At 40.2% G+C, this 24,573-nt stretch overlaps 1 protein-coding gene and 1 non-coding gene across 6 annotated transcripts in view; both read left to right on the forward strand.

Annotated features, from left to right (window-relative positions):
• Nucleotides 1–286: 286 nt before the first annotated feature.
• LOC128932085 (POTE ankyrin domain family member A-like) overlaps nt 287–24,573 on the forward strand; it is a 112,235-nt gene continuing 87,948 nt past the window's right edge. For all 5 annotated transcript variants that reach the window (XM_078375503.1, XM_078375501.1, XM_078375504.1 and 2 more), the window contains exons 1-6: nt 287–753; nt 1,614–1,728; nt 2,414–2,587; nt 6,794–6,900; nt 8,215–8,352; nt 10,593–10,663. In XM_078375503.1, coding sequence (XP_078231629.1) covers nt 518–753; nt 1,614–1,728; nt 2,414–2,587; nt 6,794–6,900; nt 8,215–8,352; nt 10,593–10,663 — 841 coding nt within the window. In that variant the 5' untranslated portion in view covers nt 287–517. The remainder of the gene's footprint in view (nt 754–1,613; nt 1,729–2,413; nt 2,588–6,793; nt 6,901–8,214; nt 8,353–10,592; nt 10,664–24,573) is intronic.
• LOC118154251 (U6 spliceosomal RNA) lies at nt 9,427–9,535 on the forward strand. The gene has a single exon (XR_004744137.1). It is a non-coding gene; the product is annotated as a U6 spliceosomal RNA (small nuclear RNA).

Raw genomic sequence — 24,573 nt, forward strand, 5'->3', positions numbered from 1 at the left:
GTGCTCGGCGGCGCTGTGAGGCGGCACTCCCTGATGACAGGCAGGCTGGACGGCGCCACCCGGAAGGACCCCCCAGCCCAGGCCGGCGCCGGAGCTGCAGCGCCACCTATGGCCAAGGAGTTTTCTCCGGTGACGGGGAAAGCAGGAAGCAGGCCGGAATGTGTGGGGCACCAGTAAGGTGTGCGCAGGTGCAGTGACGTCACAGGAGCAGGAGCAAGTGCGATGACGTCACACGCGAGGGCCTGGCCGTTACCCGCGTGGCTTGGCGTTACCCGCGTGGCTTGGCGTTCGTTGTCCGTGAGGCTTCGAGGCGATCGCTTGGCTTGGCGGTGGTCGCTTGGCTTGACATTTTTTACTTGGCTCGGCCGTAGTCCTTTCAGTGATTGGAAACCTCAGACTTTCCTCGTGGGAGGTTGTGGCCAAGGCAGTAACTCCTACTGTTGGCCTCCTGAGGTGGAGAAAAGCGGGGAGGGGCGGGGAGGGGCTGAGGGGGTCTCCGAAGGCGGCAGTCTCCGCCATGAGGAGGAGATACAGAGTTTGGAGCCCACCCGACAGCTCGGACAGCGGAAGCGAGCATGCAGCGGACGCCTTCAACCCGATTTGCTACTTCATCCTCCCCCCGCCTCACTATCACGTCCACCTGGAAGATCTCGGGGAGCTCCACAGAGCTGCCTGGCTGGGCGACGTCCCCGGGCTGGAGCGCGTCCTGGTGCCCGGAGGCCCTGGCGTAGACAAGAGGGACAGTGAGAATAGGTAATGGCCAGGCGAAGGAGGCGGGCGCGCCGTCCTGTCGGGGACCCGGGCTTTCTGGTGCCCACAGGTTCCATGGTACCCCGGATGGAGAAACCTCGGAAGGGTCGGGGGCCCAGGCCTCTCCATGAGCCAGGAGCAAATATGAATGGTTATTTCTATTGCAAAAGTGTTGCAGGCCGGGCGCGGTGGCTCACGCCTGTAATCCCAGCACTTTGGGAGGCCGAGGCGGGCAGATCGCGAGGTCAAGAGATCGAGACCATCATGGTCAACATGGAGAAACAAGAAGTGACAGATCTTACAGTAGGATTTCACTTCAAGGTGAACTGAATCCAGAGGCGAAGCATTTTTTTTTTCCTTTTTTTTTTTTTTTTTTTTTTTTTGAGATGGAGTTTCACTCTTGTTACCCAGGCTGGAGTGGAATGGCACAATCTCGGCTCACCGCAACCTCCACCTCCTGGGTTCAGGCAATTCTCCTGCCTCAGTCTCCTGAGTAGCTGGGGCTACAGGCACGCACCACCATGCCCAGCTAATTTTTTGTATTTTTAATAGAGATGGGGTTTCACCATGTTGACCAGAATGGTCTCAATCTCTTGACCTCGTGATCCACCCGCCTCAGCCTCCCAAAGTGCTGGGATTACAGGCGTGAGCAGAGACGAAGCATTTTCTATTCAAATAAGCTACATTTCATTAATGTAGTAAATAAGAGCTGGTAAATACTGTGCTTTCTTCTCAGGAAAATTAAATAATTGTTTTAAAGACAGAGGACTAACATTCTATCCAGTGCTATGGATATATGTGAATCATTGTGTGTTTTCAGATAGTACAATACAACTTCCTAAAAAGTCTTCTTACTGTCATAGGACGGCTCTGCATTTGGCATGCGCCAGTGGACATCCAGCAGTGGTAGCTCTCCTGGTGGACAGAAAATGTCAACTTAATTGTTTTGACAGCAATAAGAGGACAGCTCTGATAAAGGTATATAGTAACCAAGTATTTCAGCATGAGATGGCTCTGATTACATAGTAGAATGACTGAGAGCAAGCTCGGCCGTAGAGACTCCCACCCAGGCAGCACTGAAGAAAATGAGAGGCAGACACCCAGATAGAACAGCAAAGTGGGTCAATCAGGGGGACCAGCAGCCTTCCAAACTGAGAGGCTCAGGGCTGACAGCATTCCAGGCTGAAGGCCCCAGGTAGACTCTGACCCATGCAGTTAATCTCTCTGAACAGGTGATCATTATTAACAAACAGGTGTTCAGTATTTTCTCATAACACAAAACACCAAGTAGGCAGCTGGTGCCCAGTTACCACTGATCAAACAACCTAAAATGTATTCTTCATGAGGGAGCCACTGGGGCAGGGTCAGATAGCTTAAAGAATAGTTTTAACAGGTGTATGATATTTACATATTGTCCTGCCACTTTGGAATGCACCAAGTGGTTTTCTGTGGTGGGGGGTGGAGCTGCTAGGTTTTCCTTGCCATTGTTCTTCCTAGCAAACAATATATTCTATCATACACTTAGCATTAATCAGTATTCATAAACTTTACATTTCTCAACAGAACAAAAATGAATTCATCTCATTTAAATGTAACTCATTAGCAAAACCTCTATTTTGAATTCCTAGCATTTGTAATCTATTTCTTGGTCTAATAATGACAGGCCGTACAATGCAGAAAAGAGGAATGTGCAACTATTTTGCTGGACGGGGGTGCTGATCCAGACCTTCCCGATATCTACGGCAACACCGCTCTGCACTATGCTGTGCATAATGAAGACGAATCACTAGCAGAAAAACTGCTTTCATACAGTACAAACAAGGAGGCAAAAAATGAGGTATTGACCAACCAACTTTATTTTCAAACTATTTGAAATGCATTTAACACTGACATATGTAACTGTCAGTTTCCATATTTGGAAGCTCAAGAACCCCCTGAGTAAGAATATTTTGAAATAATTACCTAATATTTCAAATCTTGATACTTTTAAAGCAGCATTAGAGGGCACAGCTTTCTTTTATGCACATATGGTAAATATTTTTGAAAACACTGAATTTGTCAAAGTTAATACTTAAAAATTGTTTTTTCTTCCCAATTTTTTTTTCTAAGGAAAAACAACACAAGAAAGCAAAATTTGCCCTGGAAATAGACTTCATCCTAAAACTCCAAGAAAAAACAAGTTCTTAAATAACACACATTCAAGCAGTTTAGCTCTTAGTGGCAAAGCTTAGGAGGGCAAAATGGAAAGGGCAAAAAAAGCAGCTACCAACCTCCAGCTTGGAGGTTAGGTAATTGAGGGAAAAATACCAAGGTGACCTTTTTTTAAATGTGTTTTGTTGTTATTACTATTTCTTTTTTCTAGTTTATATGTTTAGACAAGGTTTTCTTCAGTTTTGGGGATAATCGGATCATCGTTTTCAGTTTGGAAGAGAGTGAGTTGTGAACTTGCCTAGGAATCCAATTTAGGAGGACTCTGAGGAAACAAGATTAGCTGCGACTAGGTGGTGATGAGTAGGAAACAGTCACTTAGATAAGCGTCTGCGCTCAGCCCTCAAATCTAGAACGTCCTGATGGGAAGATGGGCGAGGCGGAGTTTAGAAATAGCAAAATCAAGTTGGATTTTGAGTTTACTAGTCCCTGTGCTACTCCTACCCAGGAAAACTAAAATGGAGTTTTTAGCAAATGACTGTCTCTTATTCTTTCCTCTTTTTGACAAAATCCTCAAATGTTAAAGGGAACTGGTCACGTGGGTGAGAGATGAGACTGAAGTAATTGTTGTTCTAGTTCTCAGCTAGAGTTGTGCATCACAGCAACCTGAGGAAATGAAAACAAATCTACAAGTCTAAGCTCTTCCCTGAATACTTTTGATATAATAAGTCTAATAAAGCCTGAACAAGTTTATGTTTTAAAATATTTCCTTGATGCCAGGCATAGTGGTACTTGGCTGAAGTCCCTGCTAGTTGGGAGACTGAATTGGGAGGATTGCTTGAGCCCCAGAGTTTGAGTCTAGCCTGGGCAACATAGTGAGACCCTGTCTCTAACAACAGCAGTAAATTCCTAAAACTTCAGATACAGTCCTGGTTAAGAGCCAGTGAATAGGTAGGTGTAATATGTAAATGTCCATTCTCAGAAATGTAAGAAATCTCTAGAGGAGTTGGAGTTTGATAGGTGCTACTTCCTTTAAATCTGTCTCTTTTCAATACTATTATCCTGACTTTTATCTTTCTTTACCTCTGGGTTGGGAAGTTAAAAGGAATGTTATTGGTAATATCTCTCAGCTTCCAGAATACGTTTTCCTTCCCAACCTCATAGCCCTTCAGTAAGCAGAGGCTGACTGCTTTAGGATTTTCTGTCTTTTTTTACCATCCAGGTGATTATTGTTTATTACAAGCAGCTTAATCTTTATTACAAGCAGTTTTCTCGATTAGAGCTGGCAAACACTTAGCCTTTTTTTTTTCATTGAAGCTCTGTTATGAACTATCTCAGTATCTCTGTTAAGTTCACAGAGTTTTGAAATAATCAAGATGGCAGTTTTAAGCACTGAAAACCCTGAAATTAGTAAGAGTACAAATATTGATTCTTTTAACAATTTAGTTTCGGCAGTCATGTGGACTAATTATCCATTTGGTTAACAAGCTGGGAAAAATAAATACAAGTAGATTTTAATTGAATAAGTATTGGAAAAATTCTTGAAGTGTGAGTGTTTTGAGCATGTGAGTGTTTTGGGCCTGTGAGCATTTTTTTTTTTAATTCTGAAGAAACAGGGTCTCACTGTGTTCCTCAGGCTGGTCTCAGACTCCTGGGCTCAGGTGATCCTCTTGCCTTGGCCTCCCAGGGTGCTGGACTTGCAGGTGTGAGCAACTGTGAGTTTTAATAGCATTTTTTATTACATGTTGGGGCCTGATTTGTTTTGGTAAAACATCTGAAATTAAAGGAAATGTTTTACAAGTAAATACTTTACACACAACCATTTTGAAACACATCTATAACAAGTATAAAAACACAAGGGCTGTAGTCAAAATGTGGCCCACAGATATGTTTAATTTGCCTCCACAAATTGTGTCAATGTGTAAAATTTAGGAGACTCATGCACAGACCTGGATTTCAGGCTTCTCTTTAAGAATCAAGCCTGTTGTCCCTTGAGCCCATGTCACTGTTCGGTGTGCTGCGACTAGGTTGCCCCTTCGTATGAGGTATATGTTCTCTGGTTTGCTGCTGCGCCCACCTAGGTACTTCACTCAGGTCCCTTCCTTTGCATTGGTAAGATTTGAGTTTACAGCTCCTTTCATGGCATATTTTGATAAAGATTTGAAGTTTTTCAAAACAGTTTATATTTGTTTATAAAATATAGCCTAAATTTTATAGATATCCCTTAGTAATGGGGTTGAACTTTAGGGTTTGGAAGTTGTTTTTTAAAAACTCTTTTGCCGGCCCGGTGCGGTGGCTCAAGCCTGTAATTCCAGCACTTTGGGAGGCCAAGACGGGTGGATCACGAGGTCAAGAGATCGAAACCATCCCGGTCAACATGGTGAAACCCCGTCTCTACCAAAAAATACAAAAACAATTAGCTGGGCACGGTGGCGCATGCCTGTAATCCCAGCTACTCGGGAGGCTGAGGCAGGAGAATTGCCTGAACCCAGGAGGTGGAGGTTGCAGTGAGCTGAGATCGCGCCATCGCACTCCAGCCTGGGTAGCAAGAGCGAAACTCCATCTCAAAAAAAAAAAAAAAATCTTTTGCCTTATAGCTACCACAAAGAGTCACCTTCCCATTAGCATGCCTGTAAGCCTGTTTGGGTTATTCCTGACTGTAGGTGGCTGGCTATTCATATTGCAAAAAAAAATTATATTTTTCTCCTCAGCATTGTTTCATAGAAATGCAGGTGACTTAGTGGCTTTCATTATTATAGAAACAATCCAGATAGATCAGTATTAGATAGTTTTATTGATAAGCCATTGTATTTGTATTTCTGATTTACATTTTGCCTAAAATGAAAGATAGTTTTAAGAGGCAGTAAAAATGGAAACAAAATTAACAAAGAATTTTAACAGTAGATGTGCATTAGGGTCTTAGTATTATAATTAAAAACAGAATTTTATACTGTGCTTTCTAACATCTAAGATAAAAATCTCTCCTCTTGTAGGAGAAAACCCGTGAGCCTTTTAGTAATAAGCAATGGAAGTTCATTTGAAGCTGATTTCTGTAATTCACAGACCATTTTCTTAGTGATCCATTTGTAGTAGAAGGGCCTGACACTGGGCTCTGACATTGGGCATCTGGGATCCTGACACCACTGGTAGAAGAGAATTAAGCAAGTTTGTGTAACCTGGAGGACACACCCGCCTTTACTGGAAAGCTCTCACCACGGTATTCCCGAAACTCTAGATCCTCAAATGTTACTGTTTGCCACAAAGAAAGTATTGCCAAATAGGAATTCGGCAAAATTCAAGAGATTTCTTGAATACTGGATTTTTAATGTGCTGTTTAATAATATTTCCCAAATGTAGATGATCATGGAATCTTCCTGTTGGGAAGATATACAGTCTATAACTTCTGGTAAAGTAAATATTTTGGAATGTAGCTTAAGAAACACTGATCTAAAGGCAAATACATTAGATCATTAATTTAGTAAAAATACTTGAAGCATTTACTGGTATGTCTCAGGGATTGGAAATATGGAGCTAAATACAGAGACATATATAGCGATAAAGAGCCTGCCCTCCAAGAAGCTCTTGGTTTACATTGGAAGCAATACCACCGTTACAATATTCCATGCTAAATGCTGTGATAGAAGCAAAGATTTTTGGAACCAGTAATATTTGAAGGGAGTTTTGGAGATGACTAGAGTTGATGTGGTGAGGCAGAGGAAGGTGGCCTCTAAGGGAAGGAGCAGCGCATGGGAAAACACAGAGTGAGAAGGAAGAAGCTATTTTTAATTTACTTTCTGTTTTACACATTTAAGTCTATAGGATCTTATGTAAGGTTTCCAGTCCAGTTGAGAAATAAGAATTTTGTGAATTGTAAATCGTTGTTGGTGTATTACAGAATGACCTCACACCACTTCTATTTGCCGTAAGTGGAAAAAGACAGCAAATGGTAGAATTTTTACTGGAGAGAGGAGCAAATTTACTTGCAGTTGATAAGTGTCAAAGGTATGTTTTTTTTTTAACGCTCAGTGTGGTTCTGGAGTGAAAACAGTCAAGTCAGAAATATTAAATTAATAAAAAGATTAATAAAATTATTGGGATATAGTAAAAAATATAAACACAAATCATCTGGTGGAAAATTATTTGGACTGGGCGACATGAACAGTGTATAGTGGGATTCATCTTCTCTTCTTACACTGACTGGTGTTTGTTATTTGTAGTTGGATGTTTTGGGTCATATGATCTTGTATTAGCTACAGAGGTCTCCTATTAGTTTATTAGTTTATGGAGTGTGGACTTTGTAATTTTTACTTTACGACTTGATACTGAATTTCTTAACCCTTTTATTAAAAAAATTCTCCTTCTTACATGATTTTCTTTAAACATGCTATGTTAAATAAACATGAATAGAGTTAAAAAGAATTTTGCCTTTTGGATAACTCTTTGCTTTATTTCTTTGAAAAATATTAATGTTAGATTATCTCTACATGACTGTGAATTGCCATAATCAGATATGTGGGTTTCCTTTTTCACTTCTAATGTATTTTGATGTTTTTTAAATTGGCATGGGCAGAGGGAGAAAATACAGGTTTCGGTGGATAAACTTTTCCTTTCACGAAGGCAGCTCATAGGTGGATGATAAAGAGAAAAGAGTTAAGCTTCAGATTCACACAAGACTGAGTTTAAATTTCTAGCTTTCCCATTTGCTAGGTGTGTGACCTTGGGAACATTACTCATCACCAAATATGTTTTTCTGTATTAAAAAGAGGATACGAATATATCCTTCCAGGGTTGTGTATGTAAGAAAGATGGTGTGTGTAGCATTTAATTCAGTGCCTAGCACATGCTTATCAGTATCAGTAACTGAAACCACTGTGACTACTAATATTACCATTGTTATTGATATTATTGTTTTTCAGCCTGCAGATAGTTCTCACTTATCTGACCCCTGGCTGATTTTGAATTACAGCATATTGGTCTAGGGAAGCAGTGGTGAAATCTTCACTTAAATCTTTGCCTACTTTAGATAAGTGACCTCAGCATAGTTTCTTGCTAATCAGTGGACTGAAAGTTAGTAACTTCTACTATGACATACCCCACTGGGACAAGAGACTTCCTCTTTGTCCCTTCCTTTTAGCCTTGGTGGTAATTTACAAAGATGAACACTTGAGCACCCAAGATGCTGGTGTCTGTTAGTACAAGTAAATGTTTAGTTCTACACGGATGGGCAAGCTATTAAGTTGGTAAAGTATATTGAATAAGCTTTTTAAATAGCTTTTTACAGTTCCTAAGGGAGAAGTTATCGCTCTGTCATTTTAGAACAGCGCTCATTCTCGCTGTGCAGTGTGGATCAGCGAACATAGTTAGCCTTCTTCTGCAGCAACAAATTGACATCTTTTCTCAAGATACATTTGGGAGGACTGCAGAAGACTATGCAGTTTTAAATCAGTTTACTGGGTAAGTGTTTACATTAAAAGGCTAGTTAACACCAAACTGAGGTTTAAAATAATTATAATGATTGTATTGTATACATCAGGTGAGATTTTATAGTTTGGTTCAGGTAGTTTTGGAGTGGCAATGAATTATTCCATGTCATTAGCCTGAAATCCAGCAAAAGGCCAAACTAGTTAAAAGTAGCAAAGGGTACAGGCTTCTTTATCTCAGGACTTTAAAGACCTTTATCCTTAGGGATCCCAGCATTGTCCATTTCATTCCAAGTGTAACCCCTGTGCATGAGACAAAAAATAGTGTCACAGCTTAGGGTTTTCTAATTAGGTATTTGGGTCTTGAAATGTCCAGTGTAGCAGAAAATGTTGTACTGTCTTCTGGGAACTGTCTCCTCTACCCTCTTCCTTGAATTTTTTCAGAATTTATGGGGTTCTTTAAGTTTCAGAAGACAATCCTCTTTTGCAAGTCAGAAGGAGGGAAGAAAAGGTCACTGTAATCATCCTGTTGTTTCTGCTGTTGTTTCTGTTGCTGTGTCATTGCACTGAAACTGGTCCTGCAGTCCAGTAATGGTTGACCTTTGCCACCAGGATGCCCTCAAGTCTTCATGGTGATCCATACATAGATTTCAAAGCTAAACTTTTTTTGCTTTACATACATATGCTCAGGCATTGTTCCCAGCATCCTGCTCTGGCAGCTGAGCCTCCTAGCATTATCCACACACATAGTGAGCCAACCGACCCTTCACCCCTCACTCAGAACCTAGGTGGAGCCAACATCTTAGCTTAGACTTAGCCAAGACCTTTATGTTAAGTTATCCTTTAGGCCCTCTGGTTCAGTTCAAATAATGTTGCAGAAAGAGATGAGTTTCCTTTTTTCATTAATACCAGATCTGTACGCTGAGGGCCCTGTATATCCAGTATAGTACCTTTTCTTAGATCGTGGAAGGTCCCATATTATTTTTCCCAAGAGTTGTGGCAGGAAGCCATCAGCAGAATTCAGAGTCTCAAGTATGTTAGTTGGATTTAACAAAGCTAAGCCTCATTCATGACTCACGAGTATCCATGTAGAAAAGGAGAGTTTTGTACTTGCTTCACCAGCAAATATATGCTAAAATTGAAACAAAATGCAGAGAAAATTAGTATAGCCCCTGCATAAGGATGATGCACAGATCTGTGAAGTGGTCCATATTTTGCACCATCACTGGAAGTTCATTTGACTATTTGCTGACTAGCTCCAAAGAAACAGTGTAGTCAAAGCAAATTGGGTGTAACCTAATATTAAAATTGTGATTTTCACCACAAAATATGCAGTAAGGTAATCTATGGAGTGAGAATTGAGCTGAGTAACATGTGGGATGTGTGTGCAAATATATTGTTAGTATGTATCTCAGAAATGAGAGAATGTCAACTTGTATCTCTTTCAGGGAACTGAAAAAATAAAAGTAGAATTTTGTTTTCTGTGTCAGCTGGAGGTTAACATGGGATTGAGCATCATTCTAACAAGGATCTGCCAATTCAGAGTTTGAGTCTGGAACAGTAGTTCAAGCTAGGTCTTGACATGTTAGCTTTCTGCCCTTAGTGTGATTGATGAGTTCAGTCATAGTGGACAGGGAAGTTATCTAGTTTGCTGAAATAATATATTTATTAGAAAATTTAGTTACAAAGTATGAAATAGTTGTGATGCCCTGAATTATAAGCCACAAAGAATGAAACAACTGATAAGCAAAACTAGGACTTAATAACAGTTTCAGAAAACTGCAATGGGAATTTTAGAACCTCTGAAAAAATACACATTGGGAGATAGTTTTGGCAATAAAGTTCAAGAACAAATTATTTTATTGCTTCACTGTTTATCTGAGCATTTTCAAAACATTATTTCATTAAATCTTTAACAACCTAGTGAAATAAGCCAGTAAAATCCTTGCTTTCTAGAAGAATACATTGAGCCTAAGAGAAGTGACTTGTCAGACAACAAGTAGCTGCTGATAATAGGGCTAGGACACTTTCCATTATGTCAAGCAAATGTGAGTTAATTTATACTGAGCTATACTCCCTTCAATTTAGGAGTACTTCATCTGTTTTCTTCATTAAAAGCTTAAAGAAAAGTTGGTAGAACTCGCAAATTAGGATATAGGATAAAGTTCTAATATTAACCCTAATATTGTTTGAAATACTCTAAAAATTTAATATATTTGGTATTTTTCATTTCTTTTAAAATAGTAATTTCATTTATTACATTTTTATCTATAGCATTCAGCAACTAATTTCTGAATATAAGGAAAAACAGACACCTGAAAGTCTTCCTCAAAATAACAATCCAGGTAAGACTTCTGACTGTGAATTATTTTTGGTGGTCCTATAGATAAAAAAGTAAGAGTAAAGAAGTTTTGATCATGAAAAGCAGTTTTTTTAAAAGCCCTGTGTGTGTAAGTTGCTTGTATATTTTTCTCTTAATTTCTTTCTTGGTAGGTTAGATTTCACAATAATGTAAAAAGTTAATTGCAGGTCATTTATTATCTCAAAAAATCTTGTCTGAAAAAAAAATTATTCAATTATGGTTCCTAAAATCCTATATGCTATCTTTGTATAAATAAGAAAAAGATACTTTTTTCATTGCATTTTAGGTTTGGGGGTACATGTGCAGAACATGCAAGATAGTTGCATACGTACACACATGGCAGTGTGTTTTGCTGCCTTCCTCCCCTTCACCCACATTTGGCATTTCTCCCCAGGCTATCCCTCCCCAGCTCCCACCCATCGCTGGCCCTCCCCTATTCCCCCAATAGACCCCAGTGTGTAGTACTCCCTTCCCTGTGTCCATGTGTTCTCATTTTTCATCACCCGCCTATGAGTGAGAATATGCGGTATTTCATTTTCTATTCTTGTGTCAGTTTGCTGAGAATGATGTTCTCCAGATTCATCCATGTTCCTACAAAGGACACGAACTCATCATTTTTGATTGCTGCATAAAATTCCATGGTGTATATGTGCCACATTTTCCCAGTCCAATCTATCATCGATGGGCATTTGGGTTGGTTCCAGGTCTTTGCTATTGTAAACAATGCTCCAATGAACATTTGTGTGCATGTGTTTTTATGGTAGAACGATTTATAGTCCTTTGGATATATACCTAGTAATGGGATTGCTGGGTCAAATGGAATTTCTATTTCTAAGGCCTTGAGGAATTGCCACACTGTCTTCCACAATGGTTCAACTAGTTTACACTCCCACCAACAGTGTAAAAGTGTTCCTATTTCTCCACATCCTCTCCAGCACCTGTTGTCTCCAGATTTTTTAATGATCGCCATTCTAACTGGCGTGAGATGGTATCTCAATGTGGTTTTGATTTGCATCTCTCTAATGACCAGTGATGATGAGCATTTTTTCATATGTTTGTTGGCCTCTTGTATGTCTTCTTTTGTAAAGTGTCTGTTCATATCATTTGCCCACTTTCGAATGGGCCTGTTTGTTTTTTCCTGTAAATCTGTTTGAGTTCTTTGTAAATTCTAGGTATCAGCCCTTTGTCAGATGGGTAGACTGCAAAAATTTTTTCCCATTCTGTTGGTTGCTGATTCACTCTAGTGACTGTCTCTTTTGCCATGCAGAAGCTGTGGAGTTTCATTAGGTCCCATTTGTCTATTTTGGCTTTTGTTGCCAATGCTTTTGGTGTTTAGGTCATGAAGTCCTTGCCTACTCCTATGTCCTGAATGGTTTTGCCTAGATTTTCTTCTAGGGTTTTTATGGTGCCAGGTCTTATGTTTAAGTCTTTAATCCATCTGGAGTTAATTTTAGTGTGAGGTGTCAGAAAGGGGTCCGGTTTCTGCTTTCTGCACATGGCTAGCCAGTTTTCCCAACACCATTTATTAAACAGGGAATCCTTTCCCCATTGCTTGTTTTTGTCAGGTTTATCAAAGATTGTATGGTTGTAGATATGTTGTGTTGCCTCTGAGGCCTCTGTTCTGTTCTGTTGGTCTATATCTCTGTTTTGGTACAAGTACCATGCTGTTTTGATTACTGTAGCCTTGTAGTATAGTTTGAAATCCAGTAGTGTTATGCCCCCCGCTGTGTTCTTTTTGCTTAGAATTGACTTGGCTATGCGGGCTCTCTTTTGGTTCCATATGAATTTCATGGTGGTTTTTTCCAGTTCTGTGAAGAAAGTCAATGGTAGCTTGATGGGGATAGCGTTGATTCTGTAAATTACTTTGGGCAGTATAGCCATTTTGATGATATTGATTATTTCTAACCATGAACATGAAATGTTTCTCCATCTGTTTGTGTTCTCTCTTATGTCATTAAGCAGTGGTTTGTAGTTTTTCTTGAAGAGGTCCCTTACGTTCCTTGTAAGTTGTATTCCTAGGTATTTTATTCTTTTTGTAGCAATTGTGAATGGCAGTTCATTCTTGATTGGGCTTCCTTTAAGTCTGTTGTTGGTGTGTAGGAATGCTTGTGATTTTTGCACATTGATTTTATATCCTGAGACTTTGCTGAAGTTGCTTATCAGTTTCAGGAGTTTTTGGGCTGAGGCAATGGGGTCTTCTAGGTATACTATCATGTCATCTGCAAATAGAGACAATTTGGCTTTCACCTTTTCCATTTGAATACCCTTTATGTCTTTTTCTTGCCTGATTGCTCCAGTACTATATTGAATAGGAGTGGTGAAAGAGGGCATCCTTGTCTAGTGCCGGATATCAAAGGGAATGCTTCCAGTTTTTGCCCATTCAGTATGATATTGGCTGTTGGTTTGTTGTAAATAGCTTTTATTACTTTGAGATACGTTCCATCGATACCAAGTTTATTGAGAGTTTTTAGCATAGAGGGCTGGTGAATTTTGTCAAATGCCTTCTCTGGGTCAATTGAAATAATCATGTGGTTTTTGTTTTTGGTTCTGTTTATGTGGTGAATTACCTTTACAGACTCGCATATGTTGAACCAGCCTTGCATCCCCGGGATAAATCCTACTTGATCATGATGGATAAGCTTTTTGATGTGCTGTTGCAATCGGTTTGCCAGTATTTTATGAAGATTTTTGCATCTATGTTCATCATGGATATTGGCCTGAAGTTTTCTTTTCTTGTTGAGTCTCTGCCGGGTTTTCGTATCAGGATGATGTTGGTCTCATAAAATGAATTGGGAAGGATTCCCTCTTTTTGGATTATTTGGAATAGTTTCAGAAGGAATGGTACCAGCTCCTCTTTGTGTGTCTGGTAGAATTCGGCTGTGAACCCGTCTGGACCTGGGCTTTTTTTGTGTGGTAGGCTCTTAATTGCTGCCTCGACTTCAGATCTTGTTATTGGTCTATTTATAGTTTTGGCTTCCTCCTGGTTTAGGCTTGGGAGGACACAGGTGTCCAGGAATTTATCCATTTCTTCCAGGTTTACTAGTTTATGCGCATAGAGTTGTTTGTAATATTCTCTGATGATGGTTTGAATTTCTGTGGAGTCTGTGGTGATTTCCCCTTTATCATTTTTTATTGCATCTATTTGGTTGTTTTCTTTTTTTTTTTTTATCAGTTTGGCTAGTGGTCTGTCTATTTTGTTGATCTTTTCAAAAAAACAGCTCTTGGATTTATTGATTTTTTGAAGGGTTTTTCGTGTCTCTATCTCCTTCAGTTCAGCTCTGATCTTAGTTATTTCTTGTCTTCTGCTGGGTTTTGAGTTTTTTTGATCTTGCTCCTCTAGCTCTTTCAATTTTGATGATAGGGTGTCAGTTTTGAATCTCTCCAATCTTCTCATATGGGCATTTATGGCTATATATTTTCCTCTGGAGACTGCTTTAAATGTGTCCCAGAGATTCTGGTATATTGTGTCTTCGTTCTCATTGGTTTCAAAGAACTTCTTTATTTCTGCCTTCATTTCATCGTTTATCGAGTCAACATTCAAGAGCCAGTTTTTCAGTTTCCATGAAGCTGTGCGGTTTTGAGTTAGTTTCTGAATTCTGAGTTCTAACTTGATTGCACTATGGTCTGAGAGACTGTTTGTTATGATTTCAGTTGTTTTGCATTTGCTGAGCAGTGCTTTACTTCCAATTATGTGGTCAATTTTAGAGTAGGTGTGATGTGGTGCTGAGAAGAATGTATATTCTGTGGATTTGGGGTACAGAGTTCTGTAAATGTCTATCAGGTTTGCTTGTTCCAGGTCTGAGTTCAAGCCCTGGATATCCTTATTGATTTTCTGTCTGGTTGATTTGTCTAATATTGACAGTGGAGTGTTAAAGTCTCCCACTATGATTGTGTGGGAGTCTAAGTCTCTTTGTAAGTCCTTAAGAACTTGCCTTATGTATCTGGGTACTCCTGTATTGGGTCCATATATATTTAGGATCATTAGCTCTTCTTGTTGTATTGATCCTTTTACCATTATGTAATGACCTTCTTTGTCTCTTTTGATCTTTGTTGCTTTAAAGTCTATTTTATCAGAGGCGAGAATTGCAACTTCTGCTTTTTTTTTTTTTTTTTTTTTTTTTTTGCTCTTCATTTGCTTGGTAAATCTTCCTCCATCCTTTTATTTTGAGCCTTTGTGTATCCTTGCATGTGAGGTGGGTTTCCTGGATACAGCACACTGATGGGTTTTGGGTTTTTATCCAACTTGTCAGTCTGTGTCTTTTGATTGGTGCATTTAGCCCATTTACTTTTAGAGTTAAAAGGTATTTTTAAGTTAGTAAGTTATATGTTTTCTTTATGGTCACATTATAATGAATTAGACTTGATATGAAATTGGAACTTTTATTTAATTTTTAAAATAAATGGCTTGTGTTTAGTAAATAAATATCAATCACAGTTGACCCTTAATATCATGGGATTTAGGGATGCTTGATCCCCTCTGCATTCAGAAATTTGTGTATAACTTTTGACTCCCCCAAGAAGGTGACCAGCAGCTTATTGATAACATAAACAATCAATTAAGATGTGTTTGGTGTGATGTATGTATTAATATGCTGTATTCTTACAATAAAGGAAGCTAGAGAAATAAACTGTTATTAAGAAAATCATAAGAAAAAGTAAGTTTACTATTCATTTAATGCAAGTGGATCATTATGTAACTCTTAATCATAGTCTTCAAGTTGAGTAGGCTAAGGAGGAGGAGAAAGATTGGTCTTTGCTATCTGAGGTGGGAGAAAATCTGCCTATAAGTAGACCCCTGCAGTTCAAACCTGTGTTGTTCAAAGGCTTACAGTATTACATAGTGATTTGTGTCACTCAAGTAACACAAAGTAGTTTCAAAACTGGAAAATTAACAATGCCTTTCTGGCACCATAAACAAATGGCAATAAGAACTGCAAAACGGCCGGGTGTGCTGGCCCACAGCTGTAGTCCCACACATTGGGAGGCCTAGGCAGGAGGATTGCTTCCATCGGGAAGCTCAAGACCAGCCTGGGCAACATAGTGAGACCACATCTCTACAAAAGCAAGTAAAAACTTAGCTGGGTGTTTTGGTGCACACCTGTAATCCCAGCTACTTGGAAGGCTGAGATGGGAGGATCATTTGAGTCTGGGAGTTGAGGCCGCAGTGAACTATTATTGTGATCATGCCACTGCACTCCAACCCAGATGACAGAGTGAGACCCTGTCTCCGAAAAAGGAAAAAACATGAAAAACCTATCCAGTGTGCATACTAATAGGAAATTATTTTTTTAAATATCTACTGAGTGCAGAAGTCAGAAAAGCAATTTCTTGTTGAGAAGTACAGGTCATGTTACATACTTATAAACCAACAAGCTCTCACTATTATTAACTTTTCCCCTAATTTGAAATCGAGGCTGGGCACAGTGGCTCACACCTGTAATCCCAGCACTTTGGGAGGCCCAGGCGGGCGGATCACAAGGTCAGGAGATCGAGACCATTCTGGCCAACATGGTGAAACCCCATCTTTATTAAAAATACAAAAAAAATTAGCTGGGCATGGTGGTGCATACCTGTAATCCCAGCTACTCAGGAGGCTGAGGGAGGAAAATTGCTTGAACCCAGGAGGCGGAGGTTGCAGTGAGCCGAGATTGCGCCACTGCACTCCAGCCTGGCACCTGGCAACAGAGCAAGACTCTGTCTCAAAAAAAAAAAAAAAGAAATCGAATGAGGTATATTTACTTCATTAGAACAAGATGTGTTCTTCTACCTGCTGGTTAGTTGTTATGATAACAATAATTTTGTTAGCACAAGATATCCTGTTACCATTAGCCAAAAGATGATCATAATAAATATTCAAGTAGCCCAACTCTAGGCTCAACAAATTATAATAAAAGTATAAAAATGTTTCACAATAACAAAAATGCTACTGTGCTACTGAGATGTGCTGCCTCATGCATTGGACAACCTGAATTGTAAGAGGACACCTTTAATTTAGTACATATTAATCAAAGAACTTCTGTAAGTTAGGTTTTGCAAGTTATTGGAGACAAACATGAAATAGACATAGTTTTAGTCTTTGAGGTAGTCCTAATAGAACTTTCTCCATTTAATTTCTGTGTTTTTTTCAACAGAATTTTCAAGGAAATCATTCACTTGTCCACTTAACAAATAATTATCAAATGTCTGTTAGATACTAAGCATTTTTTCTAATGTTACAGAATACAAACATTTAAAAATATAGCCAGGGCCAGCTCAGTGATGCATGCCTCTAATCTTGGCAATTTGGGAGGCTGAGATGAGAGGATCACTTTAGCCCAGGAGTTTGAGACCAGTCTGGGCAGCGTGACAAGACCTCATCGCTACTAAATTTTTTTAAAATAATAAAACATTAGCTGGGCACAGTGATAGGTGCTTCTGTTTCTAGCTACTTGGGAGGCTGAGGTGGGAGGATTTCTTGAGCCTGGGTGTTTGAGGTTATGGTGAGCTATGATCATGTCACTGCACTCTTGTCTGGGTAACAGAGTAAGACCTTGTCTCAAAAAAGAAAAAAAAAAAAAAAAACCCAGGAGCTTGTTATTATCATTGTCATTTTATTTATTTGCTGAATTATTTATTCAGTGCCTACTACTGTGGGCTAGATGCCCTCTGAAGCGTATAATGATAATTTATTGTGTTAAATATGTGCCAACACTTTATGTGGTGAGGAATGAAAGCTGTAAAACAGTGGGTAGGATTTAAGGTAAGCATGCAGAGAAAGTAGAACTTTATTAGGTAAAGAGGCAGAAGGATGATGTGGGCAGAAGAAACATCTAACAAGATTGTGTGTTTGGCAGAAGGAGAAGCAAGTGCAAAAGTCAGATGCCTGAATGAACTTTGCAGGGTTTATGAGCAGTTCAGTTTTGCTAGTGCAAGTCGTGTGAGATGTGAATGCTTGGGAATGAAGTGAATACCTAAGGCAAGCTTACCACAGACTTCTTTTTCTTTTTTTGAGACAGAGTCTCACTCTGTCATCCAAGCTGGAGTGCAGTGGCATTCTCTTGGCTCACTGCAACCTCCACCTCACAGGTTCAAGTGATTCTCGTGCCTCAGCCTCCCAAGTAGCTGGGATTACAGGTGCGAGCCATCATGCCCAGCTAATTTTTGTATTTTTAATAGAGACAGGATTTTGGCATGTTGGGCAGGCTGGTCTCGAACTCCTCACCTCAAGTGATCCATCCCCCTTGGCCTCCCAAGTGCTGGGATTAGACATGAGCCACCACTCCCTGCCCAGACTTTTTAATACTGTAGAAATGAGTAGATCTTTTCCTGTAGGCCATGGGAAATTTACCAGGTGGAATACTTTGGGCTGCAAATACTAGATGACCTAACTAACAGTGGCTAAAACAGTAGGGACCAGAGTCGTTTTGACTGTTCAGTGACATCACAGTGTTTTGTTCATGTCTCTTTTCATGGCTGGCTAATTAGCAGCAGCTCCAAACATCATGGTCTCACTGACAATATCTGAAGCTGAAAGGGTGGCTTTTGTTTACATTTTCTTTTAATTAGGGAGAAGACTCAGAAGCATGCAGTGGACTTCCTGTAACATTTTATTGGCTGCTACATGCTCATTCCTACACCAGGCACTGGGAAAGCAAATGTAATTACTGTGATAAGCTTAGAATAATCATTTCTTCTTTTGGAGTTGGGAGGGCTATTGGCATGATAAATATCCAAATAGATGTGTGTTTCTCCAGCAACACGAGTAGGGAATCGGGTAGGGAGACAGCAATGTTTACTGTAGGGGTTCATTGGAGAATTGTGAGCTGGGAGTCACACAATTAGATTGGAGCATTAGGGCATTCTGGTTATGATATAAAGCAGGGAATGGGAAGCTTTTTCTATACAGGGATTTTTCATGTTCTCTGTCATTCCTACTCAACCCTACCACTGAAGTATGAAAACAGTCATAGATAACAGGTAAGCAAATACACATAACTGAGCTCCAGTAAAACTTTATTTACAAAACTATAAGGCAGACTGGATTTGGCCCATGGCCTGTAGTTTGCTGACTCCCTCATATGGAGGGCAGCTAGAAGATCACCATATAAAGAGACAGGAAAACAAAGGAAGCATTTGCAGTTAGCAGAGCTATAGTTCCCTTGTCCTGTCCTCAGACTAGTAGCAGTCTGTTGTGAGGTTTTCACCCAGCCCTGGTGAAATCAGGAAGAGTAAGGAGCTCAGTTACTCATTTAAAAATGTTGGTCTCATTCTTGGCATGATGCCTTTTTAATTTATTTTACTTAAACTTTTTTTTTCCATTTAAGAAATAACATTAATAGTTGTTTTTTCCCTATAAAAGCCACTACTTAAGAACCCATGTTTAACTAGGAAATATAAGCATAAAATGAATGTGTGGTGGTGGAAATATAAAGCGGATGCAGAAAAGAGGTACAGTTAAAATGATTTAGTGATTATTGAATGTAAAACAATAGGGGATAAGGAGAAATCTCAGATGATTCTCATGTTTCTGGCTTATGCCCTCGCACCTAACCGGGACACGAAGTAGGCAGTTTTCAGGTGTGTAAAGGAGAGCAGGTCAACAGGCATGACTAGCATTTCTCAGCATTGTTAAGTTTCCTGGAATGTCCATGTAGGATATTTTCAGTAAGTAATTGGATAATAGGCATTTATGGCTGGAGAAGGAACTCTGAGGTTGGAGATGCAGACTTGGAATAACGGAGGCAAAATCATAGATTTGAGTGAGCTTATCCATGATGGACAAGGTATAGAATGAGCAGAGGGCCAGTGACAGAACCCTAGGAATATCAGCATTTCCCAGAGGAGTTAAGAAAGAAGCCTGAGCAGTAGCTAAAGAGAAAGAGGAGAGGAATCAAAAGGGATGTTGCAAAAACTTACAAAGGTGAGAATTTCAGGGAGGGAGTATAAATTCTAACCGATAAGATTACTAAAAAGTCAAGTAAGTTAACCTTTTAAAAGCTCTTCAGTGGGCCGGGTGCGGTGGCTCACGCCTATAATCCCAGCACTTTGGGAGGCCAAGGTGGGTGGATCATGAGGTCATGAGATGGAGATCATCCTGGCAAACATGGTGAAACCTGTCTCTAAGTAAAAATACAAAAATTAGCTGGGTATGGTGGCACATGCCTGTAGTCCCAGGTACTCAGGAGACTAAGGCAGGGGAAGCGCTTGAACCCAGGAGGTGAAGGTTGCAGTGAGCCAAGACCACACCACTGCATTCCAGCTTGACGACAGAGCGAGGCTTCATCTAAAAAAAAATAAAAAATAAAAACCAGAGAGAGAGAGAGAAAAGCTTTTCAGTGGTACTCTCTTCTAAAGAACAATCATGGAGTTGCAGGGTTGGCTGATTACGTGATCAGTACTTCTGGGGTTCAAATGTGGAAGAATACACCTACCAAGGTCCTACCTAACTTTTGTAACTGCAGCAGCTCCCTATACAGGATCAGGGAAAATGGGCAAGACTGGTGAGTTCATGTACCACCACTTTCCTAGAATTGTCTAAACCTAAAGGTCCTATGTGAGGAAGAGTGTAGTCTTTCTTACCTGTTGTTTTGTGGAAATGCTTGTTTTGTACTCAAATTCTTGATAAGGTCTTCTGGATGCATTCCCAAACAAACAGTGGCAGCAACTTGAAGCCGCTATCAGACGGTACATATATCCCTCCTTTGACATGGAATCATAATATAGCAACGTTTTGACAAAATTTAAAGTTTTAATTAGAAATAGTTTACAGACCAGCACTTTAGTGGAACCAGCATTAAAAAAATAGTTTATTGCAGGAAACTAATATAATGTCCTGGAGAAAAATGTACAGTGAAATGCTGAATATAGTAGTTCTGTATTTGGGGAACACTGGTCACATCGGTAGAAAAGTCAGTGCCTGACTCTTTGTTAGTGCAGTTCCCTTTGCAGTTACCCTTGTGATACTTCTGCTTTTACTGCTTCCTTTTGAATTTTATTTCTAAAAAAAAATACTATTAAAACACATTTCAAATACACTTCTTTATATCTGCACCACAATGACACAATGATGATGGTCTGCGAAGATTTTAAGTGTCTTCTGGTTGTCAAATACAAATTGTTTTATCTGACATAGTTTAAATGTAAAGTGCTTTTCTAGTAATTGCATTTCTTCAGAAATGGGTAATCTGTGATTTAACTAGAATATGTGGTCTATTGGATTATCACACTTTTAACTATCTATGTGTAAGATAAGTCTCTTCTCCTGGCCAGATAAGCTAAAAAGTCCTGTTGATCCTTACTGATCAGTTCCACTATATGGAGGGAGAAATGGATAATTTATACTACATTTTGGATGCGGTCTTTCTTTTTGAACAGGTGATTAGGAGCTTTAGTTTCCAGCCTCAAACCTCCTGAATAGGTGCAGCTACAGATGTGTGCCACTGCACCTGGCCTGCTGCACACTTATTGTAAAAGTGAATTAAACCCTACCGAGTTGGAGAAAATTTACTATGATCTTTTAATTTTTTGTGTCAGAAACTTTTATACTATAGAACATACTGTCAATCATCAAGATTTTCTATTTTTTAATTGGGTTAATATAGGATTGTTGCTTTTAAAAATTACTTTCTGACATCATTGATGCATTTTTAATGCCTTTAGTTCATTGGATACGGAAGTGCAGGAATTTCCAAGGCAAATGTCAAAAACTAAAAAATTAGTATATTAAAGAAAGGTATTCTGTGAAACAAGCTTCTGATTGCAGTCAGATGTAACATATCAACTTAAAAAAAAAATTATATGATGCAATTGTATCAGGGGTTCCCAAGACCACCCCAGGTTTGGTAATTTACTGAGAAGGACTCACAGGACTCAGCAGATAGTCATTCTTAGAGCTTTGATTTATTACAGTGAAAAGGCACAAAGCAAAATCTGAGAAGGGAAAAGGTGCATGTGTCAAAGTCTGGAGGAAGCCAGGCACAAGCTACAGGAGTCACCTCCTGTGTAGTTACCAGGATGTGCTTAATTCCCCCAGCCTCAAATTTTGAAAACACACGTACGATGTTGTCTACCTTACCAGAGTTTCTTTAGAGGCTCAGCACCCATCTTTTAGATGGAGGCTAGTCATGTAGGCATCCTCTCCTCTCCTTCACATGTACCAAAATTCCAGACTCCTAGGAGGAAATGAACTGTTCATAGTAAACCACATTTATATTTGCATTTGCACAAACAGTTTAGGCACGGTGAGCCATTCCCTTCTTCTAAGTTAGGGAATGGTGGGAGCCCTCCCAAATTCAAGGTCCCGAACACCAGCCAAGGACCAGCCTTGCAAGCAAGCTCTCTAAGGATGGCTGTCTCGTGCCTGCTATATGCAATCCTTGCTGCCCAGCAGCTATGGCCCTGACTAAATTTTTGGTGTTATCATAAAACTTGATGTAATATGATAGCAAATAATAGAATGGTAGACCATAACATGGTACTGGTTTCAGTTGCATCATTCATATTAAGTAGCAGTGCTGCTTACAGTTTTGACATTTGGTGAATACTTAACAGGTAATTGTACATAAGTCACTATGGCAATATTAAATAATTATAACCTGTCCTTATCTGATTAAACTTTCAATAAAATTGTGGATAAAATGGGCATAATAAGTTCTGATTTAAAATTAGAATAAAAATTGTGTTTCATTTTATGTACATGGATGGACCAGTTTTGATTCATATTGTATTAAATCCCTGTTTATAATTGTGAAATAATGATTTCAATCATTTTTATCAATTTTTTTGCCTATGTGTGCAGTTAAATTAATTGCTTTATGTGTTTTTATATGCTTCAATTTGGGAGCTTATACTCATATTCTGTTACCTTGATCTTTAGTGATTCACAATTTTCAAGGTGAAAATTGTCTTTTTATGATTTAGGGTAATAGCAAGTTTAGTATGTTTTTTATAATTCATAACATTATTTTCCAAGCAGTTTTAGATTCACAGCAAAATTGGGAAGGTATAGAGATTTTCCATATTCCCCATGACCCCAGACATGTGAGTAGCCTCCCCATTATCAGGACCCCCCATGAGAGTTACAGTTGAGGAACCTACTTGGACAGACACATCACCCCCAAGGTCCACAGTTTTTGTTAGGGCTCACTCTTGGTGTTGTAAATTCTCTGCTGTTGGACAAATGTGTAATGGCATGTATATATCCTTGTAGCATCATAGACAAAATAGTTTCCCAGCCCGAAATATCCTCTGTCCTCTGCCTTTTGATCACTTCCTCTCCACTGGCTTCAGGCTACCATTGGTCTTTTTGGTGTCTCCATAGTTTTGCTTTTTCCAGGCTTGTCATATAGTTGGAATGAAAGAGTGGATATCTTTTTGAACATTTAAAAAATAAAGTGCTGGAGGACTCAAGATGGCGCTGTGAGAATAACCCAGGATTGGAGCTCTTCTCGTTGAATCCGCAAACGGTGAGTCAGAGCGGCATTTCCAGACTGATCTTTGTTGCCCACAGAACGGGGAAACTCCCAAGTATAAAAAAGACACGGGACGCCAGACAGTAGGTCTGCCTGGCAAAGCCGGCAGCCGGGGCGGCGGCGGCCGGCCCTACCCAGCAATCCCCACAGGGCGCGCTTGTCCGGGTGCCCTGTTGAACCGGCAACCTGAGACTTGAGAGGGCTGGACTTGAGACTGAACGAGACTTGCACAGTAGGCCAGCCCAGGGGATTGCAGGGATTGGGATACCCAGTGGGACAAACAAAACCGCAATTTCAAACTATCCCGAGCAGACGGTCCGAGACGCTCTGTGGGGGAGGGGCGTCCACCACTACCGAGGCAACCCGCCCCAACTGAGATACACGCCCACTGCTGACGCAGCCAGCCGTTGCCGAGGCAACCCGTCCCTACTGAGATACATGCCCACTGCTGACGCAGCCTGCCGTTGCTGAGGCAACACGCTACAACAAAGAGACTCCGCCGCAGGGCGTGGCGGAGACCACAGCAGAGCCGGCAGGAACAGCGCGAATCACACAACAGCAGGGCGGAGCCTCAGCAGCCAAACAGTGGCTAGTCTGCCTTCTAGCTGGGCAGGACACCTGATCGGACATCCAAAAATAAAGCCCAAACCCCTCAACACAGAGCATTTGAGAAAAAAAAAAGGGGGTTTTTTAATGAGCTGTGTTGCAGCAGAATAAAACATAGCAGCCTAACAGCCCTGAATGAACAATAGAGTGCACAGCTCAGCAATTAAACCCCTATAAAGTACAAACTATCTCCTCAAGCAGCTCCCTGACCCCTCTATATCCAAAAGACTGACATTAGGCAGGCATCATCCTGGGACAAAGCAGAAAAAGAAACTGGTAGCATCCCTTGCTGTGCCACAGCTACTAGAGGTGCACCCCAGACAAGCAGGGTCTGGAGCGGACCTCAGCAGTCGTACAGCGAAGGGGCTAGACTGGTAGAAGGAAAACCAAGCAACAGAAATACTTCATCATCAACATTCTGGGTGTCCACTCAGAGACCCAAACGAAAAGTCAGCAACTACGCAGACGACCAGCGGACAAATCCACAAAGATGGGAAGAAACCAGCGCAAAAAGGAGGAAAACACCCGAAACCAGAACACCTCACCTCCTAGAAAGGACCAAAACTCCTCACCAGCAAGGGAGCAAAGCTGGACGGAGAACGACTGTGACGAAATGACGGAATTAGACTTCAGACAAACCGACAGCCAATATCATACTGAATGGGCAAAAACTGGAAGCATTCCCTTTGAAATCTGGCACTAGACAAGGATGCCCTCTGTCACCACTCCTATTCAATATAGTACTGGAAGTTCTAGCCAGAGCAACCAGGCAAGAAAAAGAAATAAAGGGTATTCAAATAGGAAAGGTGGAAGCCAAATTGTCTCTATTTGCAGACGA

This window comes from Callithrix jacchus, chromosome 5, assembly GCF_049354715.1.
Source record: "Callithrix jacchus isolate 240 chromosome 5, calJac240_pri, whole genome shotgun sequence".
Lineage (NCBI taxonomy): Eukaryota > Metazoa > Chordata > Mammalia > Primates > Cebidae > Callithrix > Callithrix jacchus.